Here is a 13,257-nt window from a genome sequence, read left to right as displayed (position 1 = left end):
TAAAGAAATAATTTTGCACTATATATTCAATAGCATCAGTTGCAAAAATGAGTAAGCATCACTTCCTTTTCCTCTTTTGTGGAAACGTGTTTTCTTTTTTCTTGTCGCACGCTGGTTCAGAGTCCGGCACATTCAGGATATGAGGTATAATGGTATTAATTTAAGGCCCCTCTCGTCTTTTACAACACCTACACACATCCAGGTCCCTCTAAGAGCCTAATTAAGCCGTTGGTCTGTTCCTGGTGAGTCTTTGCACTCTGGTGTTTGTGTTGGCGGCCGATGTGCTCTGAGGGGAGAACTGATCCCAGCGCAGCTCGACCAAGACAAACACACCCCTCACAGGTCTATTATCCTTATTAGATTTAAGGGATTCGGGGGAGACGTGTAGTGAGGGTGCAGTGTATTTGAGGCCGTCACATCTTTTACTGTCTAATTTGAATCAACAAAGTGAGCGAGACCTTTTTCCTGTCATGTTTCACCTCCAGAAAGGAGAGAAAATAAACAGAGAAATGTGCGGTGATGAGGCTCGGGGAAATATTACGCCACGCCGCGCCTCTGTCAGTCTGATTGAAACGTGAAGGATAACTTTTGTCCTAATAAACTCAAATTTGTGCTTTCCTGTCCAGAGACCTGCACAGGAATAGATATCTCACCAAGATGGATGAAAGAGCGTTCGCAGGCTCCGTCAGCGGCCCCATGCTTCTGTAAGTACATCTTAGCCGCTCTTATCAACTCATCAGTTATTTTAAAGCACCACTCAGACCTAACTGCTCTTTTAAACATTAAATCCTCCTCTCGTCACACACGCTCACAGGAATTTTTATCCCTTCAAACTCCTCAGATCAGCACTGAGCTCGGTAAATTTCAATAAATCAGTAAATAAATATGTGGAACAAGTTACAAGAGGTATTGAGATGAGAAAGGCCCGTGTCTATAGATCTTTTTAAGTGTGTGACAGATAATATGATTACTGTACTGTAGTCCTTATTCAAAGACATAACCTTTATTTATTGTTTTTATTGTCATTATTTTTAATGTTTTTATTCTTTTGTTGTGTCGTTATTCTTATTTTCAGTAGTTGCAGATTTGTGATTTAATTTATATTATTTATTTATTTATTTATTTATCTATTTATTTTATATTATTTTTTATGATTTATTTATATATATTTATATTATTTTTGTTTAGTTTTTTTATTTGTTGCTATCAGATTTTATGTTAGCAAAAAAGGTAAAAAGTACAAGAAAATTATAATAATAATAATGTAAAATCATTTTAAATGAATAGTTATGATAATTATAAATATACAGACATTTTTCCCTAGCTTAAAAAACAAAAAACTTCTACATTATGTCTTTTGTGTGTGTGTGTCTCTTGTTATGCAGATGATACCGTCTTCTATGTGTTCATGGTGTCAGTAAAATTAACTGAATGACTGAATTGTATATATAAATATTTGTATGTGGCCTGATCTAAGCTGCAGGTAGCAAACAACCTGATTTTATACGTCTAAAATATTCTATAAAAATGAACGGCATGGTAACCGAGACAGGCCTTTATTTGTCAAAATGTGTCACCACACCTGGCTAGTGTAAGGGAGTGGGCATTTAATTGGGGCTTATATTTGAAGTTTTACGGTAATTTGTTAATAATATATTTAAAATTCATACGCAGCAAAGCCTTCAGAAAGCGTATACGTAAATAAATAATAGGCCTAGTTTGGTAATTTCATTATTCACACCATGTCAAGGTAGATTTTAACAATTTCCTCGTTCATAATGTGCAGACTGGATGAGACGTGTCTGTGAAATGGATAGCGGACCATCAAAGACTGAGACTCATTGCTGCACAGCTGTGAGCGGGAAACCTGAGACACATTGTGTGCGAGCGTGGGAGGAAAAGACTTCCGACGTTTCTCTGATACTGTCGTCGTTTTCGCCGTTCCCTTGATTTTTTTTTAAAGCCAAGTCCCTGTTTTAAAGGTGATCGCCAAAACCTTTTACCACGGCTCTCCGGTTTTGGTTCTGATTCATAGACATTAAGTGTCTGGTTAGGTAAACGGGGTTCGTGCGCAGGTCGTCCTCCTCTGTTCCACTGAGGAACATGTCCTGAGTGAGGTCACCTCCATGAGGTCATGAGCCAAACATCTGGGAAGTCAGACTGACACTCAGAGTCTGTGCAGATTTTTATTTTTTTTGAAGCCTTACACAATGTGTCCCCTGAGAGGAAAAAGAGCAGAGGGCAGAGAAGCGGGGAGAGCAAATGGGACTAAAAAAGAACAACTGAGCTCTGAGCAAATATTATATTAACGGCAAAATGTTTTGGCTTGAGCTTCTCTTTTTTAATCGAATTAATCTGAAGATACAATGACTCTGAGATTTAATGGGTTAGGAAACTAAAGAAAGCAAAAGAGCTCTTGCCCTCCACTTGGCCCCTGTGAGGGGGGCTGCGTCCGGAGGAATGTCCTGACAGCGCGATCACACGGGATGCTGGTGAGAGTGTCGATCCCCTGCACGTCTTTGTCCCGATGAGGTTGAGCTGGCTTTGGCACGACGGCCGAGCGAGAGAAATACCACGTGTAATAGTTTAAAGATGATGAAGGAGAGAGGAGCTCACTGTAGGAAACAGATGGAGGGTGTTGTTTTATCCATCTGTGAGATCTCTGCTCGCATCATGTCTGAGTCCGCTGGAGGTTCGCTGATAGTATGAAGAGTCTTAAAAGGTACTGGGGGGCTCTTTCAGATGGCCAAAAGAAAGTATTTATTCCAGAAAGTGCATTCTTACAGAAAGATGAATATTATCAGGGACGTAGCTTCTTTGCTTTTTAAGTTTTGACAGATCCGGGGAAAACTGCATTGTCCTACTAATACGATGATTTTCTGCGACTCTTATTCAGCACCGAAACACTGGGTGATGCTTCAATCAGGAAACGTTTAGTACGAATACGAGTACAAGTATGAATACAAGTACGAGTACGAGCCCTCAGGTCAGTACAGACAGTGACGAGACACAAAGCAGACAAACTGAAAAAGAAGAAACAGAACTGCAGTGGTGTTTATTAGGGCTGTCAAAGTTAACACATCAACGCAAATCTAATTTTTTGCCGTGCGATTAACACACGCACGTTCTGTAATTATGATCCTCTGAAATCAGGAAACGATACAACACAAAAGGTGTGAACGGCAGCAGAAACAAACCTCTGTGTGCAGAAATGGATAAAGAGCGTGTTCTTTAAATAAGTTCTGCTATAAAGCCTCCAGAAGGTTTTCTCAACAGGACCAGAGTTATTTACATTTACTGTCGATGTGAAGTGAGTTACCATCAGAGCACGTTACTCGAAAATGCCACTTACAGGCCAAACACACAGCTGATGCAGACAGCGGGACACGGAGCATAAAGGACAGTGCAGCTGCACATCTGCAGCGACCAGGCAGCTGCTGTTCATGTATGTGCTCTGCGTCACACACACACACACACACACACACACACACACACACACCCAACCAGCCGTCACAGTTTCTCTACAGAAATATGCTCAAGTTTCTCTTTCGGTTTATTTTTTGAGCATGCAGAACCTTTAAGGTTTTTCTGGAGAATATTCTCGAAATTGATTGTTGCAATAATAATAAATGCATAAAGTAAGCATATTTGTCCACTCCCATATTGATGAAGAGTACAAAAACTTGAATAATAATCCTTTAAGTTACTTTTAGAACACATAAAAAAATGTGCGAATTTGCGATTTAATTTGCAATTAATCACAATTAAATACTTTAATCGACTGACAGGCCTGGTATTTATGCATCTCACGGTGACACATTGTTACTATCAGTTACCAACACGTCAACTGTCAGAGTCCTTAGATGGATGTAGAAAGTGTTGTCCACTGTTGAGGCTCAAGTATCCAAAGACATGGTGTCTACGGTCACGACCTGTCCACTACAGCTTGCATAATCAAAGACTTTGCTATAGAAAGGTATGAGCTTACCTGAGGTAGATACAGATGATGCATAATCTTAAGAAATTAATACTAACACCTATTACACCAGCTCATTTTCGCCCTGAAGTCGTCACATGGTGACACTCGGTCAGTGACCGTCAGCGTGTTAGTGTGACGCCAAAAGCCACCTTCTGCATCCACATGCAACACATGCAAATTCAGCGAGGAAGTCACAAGAATTATTGTTCTTGTGCATGTAGGTAACTGTCAGCCCGTACACTTATCACCATTCTATCATCACAGGAGCCAAAAAAACCCTAAAAATCTATCTTAATGCATCGAATCTTCCTAAATGCTTTTGTTTCCTTTCTGTCTTTAAGAGACGTGTCTGAAACGGGGATCACGTCCCTGCCGACCTCGGGGATGGATTCTCTGCGGGAGCTGAAGGCGCGGGACGCCTGGGCTCTCAAGAAGCTGCCGCCCATCAAAACCTTCAAGCACCTCACCATCGCCAACCTGACCTACCCCAGTCACTGCTGCGGCTTCAAGAACCTCAAGAAGAAACGAGTGTGAGCTGTTTCTCATTCGCCATTTATCAAATGTACTTATAAGAGTCCGAAAAGTTAAGTGGAGAAGTGTGCCTGTAGAGTAGCGTCCAGGTGAATGCTCTCGTGTTTTTCGTGTTTGGACGATCGACCGCAGCGAGCGGGGCAGCTGCACTTGCATGGTGTGGATTTTGGCAAAGATTGAATCAACTCTGTGACGTGTTTACCTATAAGTCCTGAAAGTGCTGCCATAATTAGTGTCACTCATTGCTGTTTTTGTAGGAAGAAGTTTGAGCCAGACTAATAATGACTCTCAAAACAGGAATCACTTTTCTTCAACTGGATGTTTAAATTATTTGATCTGATTTGACACTCGGTGCGTGTGTATTTTTACATTTTTTCCTTTTAGGACTACAGTATTGCAACCTCATTTCCAAAAAAAGCTGCTTAATATGCAAAGACAAACAAAATGCAATAATTTGCAAATCTTTTTTGACCTATTTTGAATTGAATATATCAGAAAGAGTAGATCTTTGATGCTCACAAAACTTCTAAACTCGAACCACGAATGCAGGCAGGTCAGTCTCGTTCCTGCACTCTTTGACTACGAAGCCACACTGTTGGAACGCGTGCACGAACTGTCTCAGTATGCGGTTTCCATGAAACCTGAATTTGTGCAAATTGAAATTAAAAATATAAAATACGCCTAATGGAAACGCATCACTTTTGAAAAAAAATTCCATTTATCGCAAAGAAGTTTTTATGCTTGAATGAGTTTTTTTTTTTCAAGTGATTCAAAAAAAATTTGCAGAACTATAGGCAGTGTAATTTATCGCTTCACTTTGGCCTTTAACTAGCGCCGAACTGCTTTGCATTTTGCTTCGCAGTTACGCACTGCTGCACCGCTTGTTTTATTTTCCTTAATTGTTTGCATTTAATACGCTCCGTTTTTAGCCTTTTTTTAATTAATAATAACTCAGTGGGTTTTATGTTTTGCATTCTGTGCTTTCTATTTTTATCCTTATTTTTTATCTTACTTTTACGAGTATTATCAAGTGGATTTTATACATGTGAAGACGCATTCTGTATTTTCTTTTGTTTTATTATGTTTTAACATCTTTTGTCTTTCCATAGCATTTGGTGCGTGCCATTTTTTGTTGTAAAGCACATTTTTTGTATGAAAGATGCTATACAAATAAAGTTTACCATTAAAATGGTTTTTTTTTTCAAATAATGATTAATGGGTTAATCAATTGTTAATTTTACCGATAATCGATTAAGGAAATTTGCGACCCTATTTGTCCTGTATTCAATTGAATATAGGTAAAAAAAAAAGATTTGCTAATCATTGCATTTTGTTTGATTAAGTCTCAACGTTTTTGGAATCGAGTTGTACTTTATGGAATCACTCTTAGATTTATTCGTGTGTTTTTCAGTTTTTGGGAGTACATCATCTGTAACCTGACTGCTTTCTACGACCAGCATCACAAGCGCTCCGTGGGGCCCCTCGGCATGCCCTCCCTCCAAGGCGACAGTGTGATGGAAACGGTCCCAGACCAGGAGCCAAACGACGGGAGCCACAGAGAGTCCCGGCAGGACTGGAGGAGAGGCGACTACCACGGCAGCCTCCACTACCACGCCTACTTCGGGGGCCAGCCAGACGAGGATGTGGGTTTTGGCGAGACCCTCAAGAACCCCCAGGAGGACACCAGCCAAGACTTTGAGAGTCGGTACGATTATGTGGTGTGCGAGGAGGGGGAGGAGGTGGCGTGTGCACCAGTGCCCGATGAGTTCAATCCCTGTGAGGACATAATGGGTTTTGGCTTCCTGCGAGTGTCTGTGTGGTTTGTGAGTCTGTTGGCTGTTTTAGGAAACGTGGTGGTGCTCCTGGTGCTGCTCACCAGCCACTACAAGCTGTCCGTCTCCCGCTTCCTCATGTGTCACCTGGCATTTGCGGACCTGTGCATGGGGATTTACCTGCTGCTCATCGCCTCTGTGGACCTCCACACACGAGCCGAGTACTACAACCACGCCATAGACTGGCAGACGGGCCCCGGCTGTGGGCTCGCAGGGTTTTTTACGGTCTTTGCCAGCGAGCTGTCCGTCTACACTTTGACGGTGATCACTCTGGAGAGGTGGTACGCCATAACTTTTGCGATGCGCCTGGATCGTAAGCTGCGTCTGCACCACGCGGCCGCCGTGATGCTCGGCGGATGGATCTTCTGCCTCCTGCTGGCCCTACTCCCTCTGGTCGGGGTGAGCAGCTACCAGAAGGTCAGCATCTGTCTCCCGATGGACACCCAGTCCACTGTGGCTCAGGTCTACATCTTGTCAGTTCTGGTCCTAAACATCTTGGCGTTTCTTGTTATCTGTGCTTGCTACTTCAAGATCTACTGCGCCGTGCACAACCCTCACTACCGCTCCGGATCCAAGGACACCAACATCGCCAAGCGCATGGCGGTCCTCATCTTTACCGACTTCTTGTGTATGGCGCCGATCTCTTTTTACGCCATGTCAGCCGTGCTGGACCGGCCGCTCATCACCGTCTCAAACTCCAAGATTTTACTGGTGCTCTTCTACCCATTAAACTCCTGCGCCAACCCGTTCCTCTACGCCATCTTCACCAAAGCGTTCAGGGGGGACGTTTTCATCCTCCTCAGTAAGGTGGGCCTTTGTCAGCAGCGAGCACAGCTGTTCAGAGGCCAGACCGTCTCGTCAAAAGGCAGCAGCGGGACGTCTCAGGTCCGCAGGGACAAGGATAAAGTTAGAAAAGGTGGAAGCGGAGGACATGAGGACGTACCCATCCACCTGAAGAAGTGCTCCGGACATACCTACCACCAAGCCGTCTGCCAGCAGACGAGCCCTGAAGAGAGCCAGAGCCTGAACACGTGAGCCAAACGCCAGCTCGAGGTCGTAAAGCTAGAGAGGCTCAGGTGGGAGAGGAGAGGCCTTGAAGTGTTTGTGGACAGATCTGTTTGGATATTTAACAGAAAGCTCCGGTATTCTGTATCTGCTTCAGTTTTCAGGCCAACTTCAGCTGTTTTCACAATTTGGGCTGTGATGATTTTACGGTTCCAGTTGTTGGAGAATATCAAGTGTCACTGAAACATGAGCCCGACTTCATCTCACTTATAGTCCTTTGTATTCAAAGGGACAGGCCAGAAAGGAACGGAGATTATTTGAAGGGAAAAAAAGGCAAAGATACAAACAAAACTATGTAACTATGAATATTAGTTTCCCTCTGTGTCTTTAATTTAGTTTAGAGTTTAACTTCAGATTCTCTATGCACAGTCTGGCATTGATATACAAGTAAATATAACATGTTTTTTTTAATTTTCCTGTGATAAGACGACCTTTCTGAGGCGCTCTGTTCATACGTGGTTATTGTGTTCAAGGACAGCCTGCAGGCTCAGTGCCGTTCACAGTGGAAACTTAGTGAAAATGTAAAAACACTGCATATTTTATTGTTTTATCAATACGTCTGTATATAATGTAAATACTCATTACTGTGTGCTGATTTATTGATGAAAACAGGACGCATTTTTGGTGTTGATTTGTCTGTTATCAGAAAAGTCAATACGAATAGTTATAGTTTTATACTTGACTGGGATGCAGAAAAGTGTTTTTACAGTGCAGGTGGACTCTGATATTGTGCTTTTATGTGACTTATATCTGCACCAAATTGATATATCACTTCATAAAATATTTGAGTTATTGTGTTTTTTAATGTAATCACTTTCGCTTTCTTCACTCTGATCCAGCAAAAACACTCTGCAGAGGTATGTCCTCGTCTCCCGAGAGCATGTGATCCAATTACAAAAGTAAACGCGAGACACATTTTGATTATTAGCAATTTTCTACAAATTACACACAGGTATGATAATCACAAATATATGCCGCTGAAGCCTCGTCTCTCCTCTGGAATGTCATGGTTGTTTTTTTAGCATGATCGTGATATTTTTCCATCCTCTTACGGAAACGAGTGACTTATACAATCAGCAGAGATAGCTTCGCCTTCGCCGTGAGAGCTTAAAGCAAATACAGCTGAGACACGTGCGAGCTGCGCCGCCGTTAACTGCTGCGATATTGAGCCATTATGAGTTAAAGGACACTCTGCCAATGACAGCTTAACATCTGGTTAGCATTTCATCTGCTGGGTGACATTTTTTAAAGGAAATATAAAGATGAACAGGAGGGACTTTTCCAGGAAAAAGGGATTATTTCAGGCCTTTTTTTCATGTTTCTTGCAAATCCAGAGTGCTGGACAGTTTGTTTCACTATGGAAAATATACAGCACAACATGCCCAACTCTATATCACTGGTTTAAAACCGCAAAACTGGAAGGATTTCTGGTTTTTAAAGTTGAAAAAAATTAAGAGTGGCATCTGCTCGCTGCGTTCCAGACTCGACTCACGATGCAAATTCCTCACAGACTAACAGGACATCATTTTCAGCCGAATGTTTTCCACAGCTCCGCGTCCATCTCCTCCAATCACCCATTAACAACAATCCAGCGCGGACCCTTCAAACGCTAAGCACAGGGAGCTGGAGCATGATGTGCCTGGCTGCGTTTGTGAGGGGCCTCCTCCCCTCCACTGCCAGCTAATGTTAGCCCGTACTGTGCGGAGTGTGTGCGCGTCAGGTTTGATCAAAATCAAAATCACCGCACACTGACGTGGGCGAGCGCGAAGAGCCTCGGGGTGGTGACATACCTGCCCTCTAAAACTCCACTTAGAACTCATGAAGTGTTTTCTCAAAGCCGCCATCATACAGAAAATCAGAAAGAAATCAACGAACAGAAAGGGCCGAATGAATTAATCGAAACTTGGACTGGATTTATTTTGACATTCTTCACCTAGCTGGCTCTCAGGCCCGCCTGATCATTCCTCTGCGGGTATTTCAAACAAACCCATCGCCGAGCCGTTCCTCAAATAAGCAGGGACGATGCGCCTCGCTAACACCAGATTATGTTGCTGAACTCAAATACAGTGAGAAAGAGTCCTGAGAAGGACTGAGCAGACACGTTTTCTATCAGGAGCTTTAGAGAAGCCTCGGTCACTCGCAGAAGGTCACGGACTTCAAGCATCCCTCCAGCTCTTGTTCCTGGGAACATAAAATCCCTAAATTTATGACGTCATTCCTAACGTTATTCCACGGGCCAGTAGACGAGCACGGTCCTCTTGAAGAGTCAAGTTTCTCTCTCACACAGACTCTTGAATGACCGCTGGAGTGAACCGCAGAGTGAAAACATTTCTCCCCTCGCTGTTCTGAAAGTGGCTCTAAGCATCGACCAAAAAATGTATAACAAGAGTTTTATAATTTCTGCTTTCACCAAATAATTCATCACATACACGAGAACAATCTACATCCATGACCTGATGCGCCACGTCCTTATTTTTGGGGGGTATTTAATTTGCATTATACATTTATAATTAATTAATTTGCTTTAGAAAATATTTTGGAGATTCATCTGCTGACCACTTGAGGGAGTTCACGTACCACTGCTGGTACACGCACCATAGTTTGGGAACCTTTGTGCAAACATAGAGTTACAGACTCACCTGCTTAAGCGCCTGTCTGATGTCGGACAGGTGTTGCAGGAGGGGGATTCGGACGCTCTTTGAACAAAAAGCTTTTCAGCTGGAGCCTCCTGCCACCTATAAACCTAATTTGACAAAATTAGACAAAAATGTAATGAGAACAGAACTTCATTTGGACTTTTTGTGCTTGAAATGAAACGATTTCCGAAGATAAAATTTTACCTTGAGAGATTGCGGGCTGTTGATGTTTCAGGATCTGCAGCCTTTGGGCCTTTTTCCCTCATTTTAACCTGGAGGAAAAAGCACAGGTGTCACTGATAAACACTAACGACGACTCTGTTCTATTTGTGTCCCATTAAGTCAAAACCAGGACTGAAACTGAGGCAGCTACATGGAATTCAACAATGGAGGAAAACCAGAAAAGGAGGAATCTCCATTAGAGACGGATAGAGGCTCTTTGTCTCGACATGCCGCAGCCAACAGGCCTGGATACCACACTCCTCTGAAGCCTACAGACTCTATTTTGCCATGCAGCTGATTGGCAGTCACCGTCAGTTAGCTGGTAAGCAGAGAAAGTTTTAGAGTGGAAGCTCGGCATCTCCAGGGCCTCATTATGAGCCTCGTTCGCCAGCAGCACAGACTCTTTCGTCTGAGTGCCCAGGAGCAGCGAGAGGGCCCACTTCATCAGAAGCAGCCGGGGAAGCGTTCCTCCTCCTCGGGGTCTGCTCAGGACTGAATAAGTCTTTGTGAGGCGTGATATACTGTAGAAGTGACAGCTTGCCTCAAATCCATTTACAATCAAGGGCATAAATCTCCATGTAGTTTCTGATTCAGCCTTAATCCCAGACAGCACCACACCTTTATCTCATAATTACCCACAAGGAAATACACGGGGATTGTATCAGTTTGGTTAGGAATTAGAGGGAAAAACGCGGGGAGAAACGCCCGCGCTCTGCATACCCTGACAGACATCCACACACGGGATTATACTGCCAGAAAAGTGGAATATAAGACACGCTGAGGCAGATTTTGGGACTCACACGTCAGATAAAATAAGTGATTTCTTAACCACGGCTCCCTTGAAACCAGAGGGTACTTCTGCAGTTGCCAGGACATGTTAATAAGTACCTAATTTTAAGATTCAAGAAGGTTTATTGTCATTCCAAGAGGGAGAATAGGCCTGCACACTTACTCATGCCACACAAGTTTACTGAAGACAGCGTTTCGATCCCTCGGGTCAAAAACATGTGACCTGACAGAGTAAGTGTGCAGGCGTTACCTTTTTTCCCCTCATAAAAGCTGTTTTTTGACAGCCCTGCACCTACGTGACATGCGTGTAAATATCCTTTTTTCAACTTATTGTCATTCCAAAAGGTGACGTTCATGAGAGGGAACACAACTAAGAACTAAAGTCTCAATAAAGCAGCAATATAAAGTACACTAGAACCTAAAACTAGCTGAAATTACAGCAAGACTAAAAACAATACAAATTTAACAGTGCACATGGGCATTAAAAATAAATATTCAAGTAAAAAATTGATATTAAAATCATACCCATACTGAGACCTTGTCTTTATATATACAGATGTTTTTGTAAATGCATGTTCTCTCCACACGTAAACAGATGTTAAGGCCTTTTTAATGTAGATTTTGTAAAATACCTTCAAAGGTGCAGATTTTATTAAATCTCTGGTTACTGTTTATCTGTGTGGACGTGTAAAATAAAGCGTTCTAGTGTCTATGGGGATACTCTGTAAAACAAATGCTTCTTCTTTTTAATAGAGTGGGAAAATATCGGTTTAAAAAAATCTGTGTAGACAGAGCCTGAATCAGCTTTAATACTTGATTACTATTTGAACAAATAATTAGCAAACAAGCAGAAAAGTTAACAGCTAAGATAATGAATAAATGCTTTAAATAAACTACCACAAGTAATGGACAAAGTGTTAAACAGTTCAAGATGGTTAAAATTGCTAAAATAATGGAAAAATCATTATGATAATTGCTAATTATAATGAGCTTCCTGTTACAATTATAGCTAAACACAATGAACAACTATAACATTAGATAACGAAATACACCAGACAAACTGTTAGCAAAACGTAATGGATAAACTTATAATATTTAGCCAAATTTAACAAACAAATGGTTACAACAGTTAGATAAATGTAGGCTAATGTAAAAACTGTTAAAATAACGTTAATAAAAAATACTGTCATATTTACCATGTTCATGAAGAGTCCATATGAATGCCCCCTCTCATGGTATTCATGACCTAAATAAATAAAATAAATAAATGAATAATGGATAAAGTCTTGAAATAGTGAGCAAGAAGTTAAAAATGCAAAAGTAATTGATGAACGGTTCAAAGAGCTAACTAATCATAATGGACAAACTGTTAGTTAGCTAAAAGTAATGACAAATGTCACAATAATTAGCAAAATGTAATTGAAAAATTGTAACAATAGTTAGTTAAATGTAATGCGCAAATAGTTACAACAGTTGGTCAAAAGTAACAGACAAACTGTTGCAATATTTAGCTGAAAGTGGCTCCATGGACAAATGCCAACAAAGTTAGCTAAAAATAGCAAATTGTTTCAATTAGCAAAGAGAAATTGACAATAATAGTTAGCTAAATGTATTGAGCAAATCATTATGATAGTTAGCCAAAAGTAACAGACAAACTGTTACAATATTTAACTAAAAGTAACAAATTGTTACAAATAGTTAGCTAAAAAAAAATGACAAAATCTGACAACAGAAAGCTAACCGTAATTGAGAAATTGGTACAATGGTTAGCTTAACATAATGAGCATATTGTTTCAACAGTTAGCTAAAAGTTACGGAAAAAAACTGTTAGAACAGTTAGCTACTCGTAATAGACAAATGTCACAATAGTTAGCTAAATTTGACAAGTTATTACAAATAGTTAGCTAAAAGAAACGGACAAAATATAACAATAGTTAGCTAAATGTAATGAGCATATTGTTTCAATAGTTAGCTAAAAGTAACGGAAAAAATGTCAGAACAGTTAGCTACACGTAACGGACAAATGTCACAATAGTTAGCTAAAAGTGACAAATTGTAACAAATAGCTAGCTAAAAGAAACTGACAAAGTATAACAATTACCTAAATTTAACTGACTAATTGTTACAGTAGTTAGCTTAACTTAGGCTGAACAACAAACGTTACAATAGTTAACCGTGTTCAAAAGAAGAGTCCACGTGAAAG

General features: G+C 41.1%; 1 protein-coding gene across 1 annotated transcript in view; it reads left to right on the top strand.

Moving 5' to 3' along the window:
- tshr (thyroid stimulating hormone receptor) overlaps window positions 1–8,389 on the top strand; it is a 32,559-nt gene extending 24,170 nt beyond the window's left edge. The window contains exons 8-10 of the mRNA XM_088089432.1: window positions 627–704; window positions 4,321–4,509; window positions 5,922–8,389. Coding sequence (XP_087945558.1) covers window positions 627–704; window positions 4,321–4,509; window positions 5,922–7,377 — 1,723 coding nt within the window. The 3' untranslated portion in view covers window positions 7,378–8,389. The remainder of the gene's footprint in view (window positions 1–626; window positions 705–4,320; window positions 4,510–5,921) is intronic.
- Window positions 8,390–13,257: the final 4,868 nt, after the last annotated feature.

Source organism: Plectropomus leopardus, chromosome 16 (assembly GCF_026936395.1).
Source record: "Plectropomus leopardus strain MGB_pleo_1.0 chromosome 16, ASM2693639v1, whole genome shotgun sequence".
NCBI lineage: Eukaryota > Metazoa > Chordata > Actinopteri > Perciformes > Serranidae > Plectropomus > Plectropomus leopardus.
This window is presented reverse-complemented; position numbering and strand designations above follow the sequence as displayed.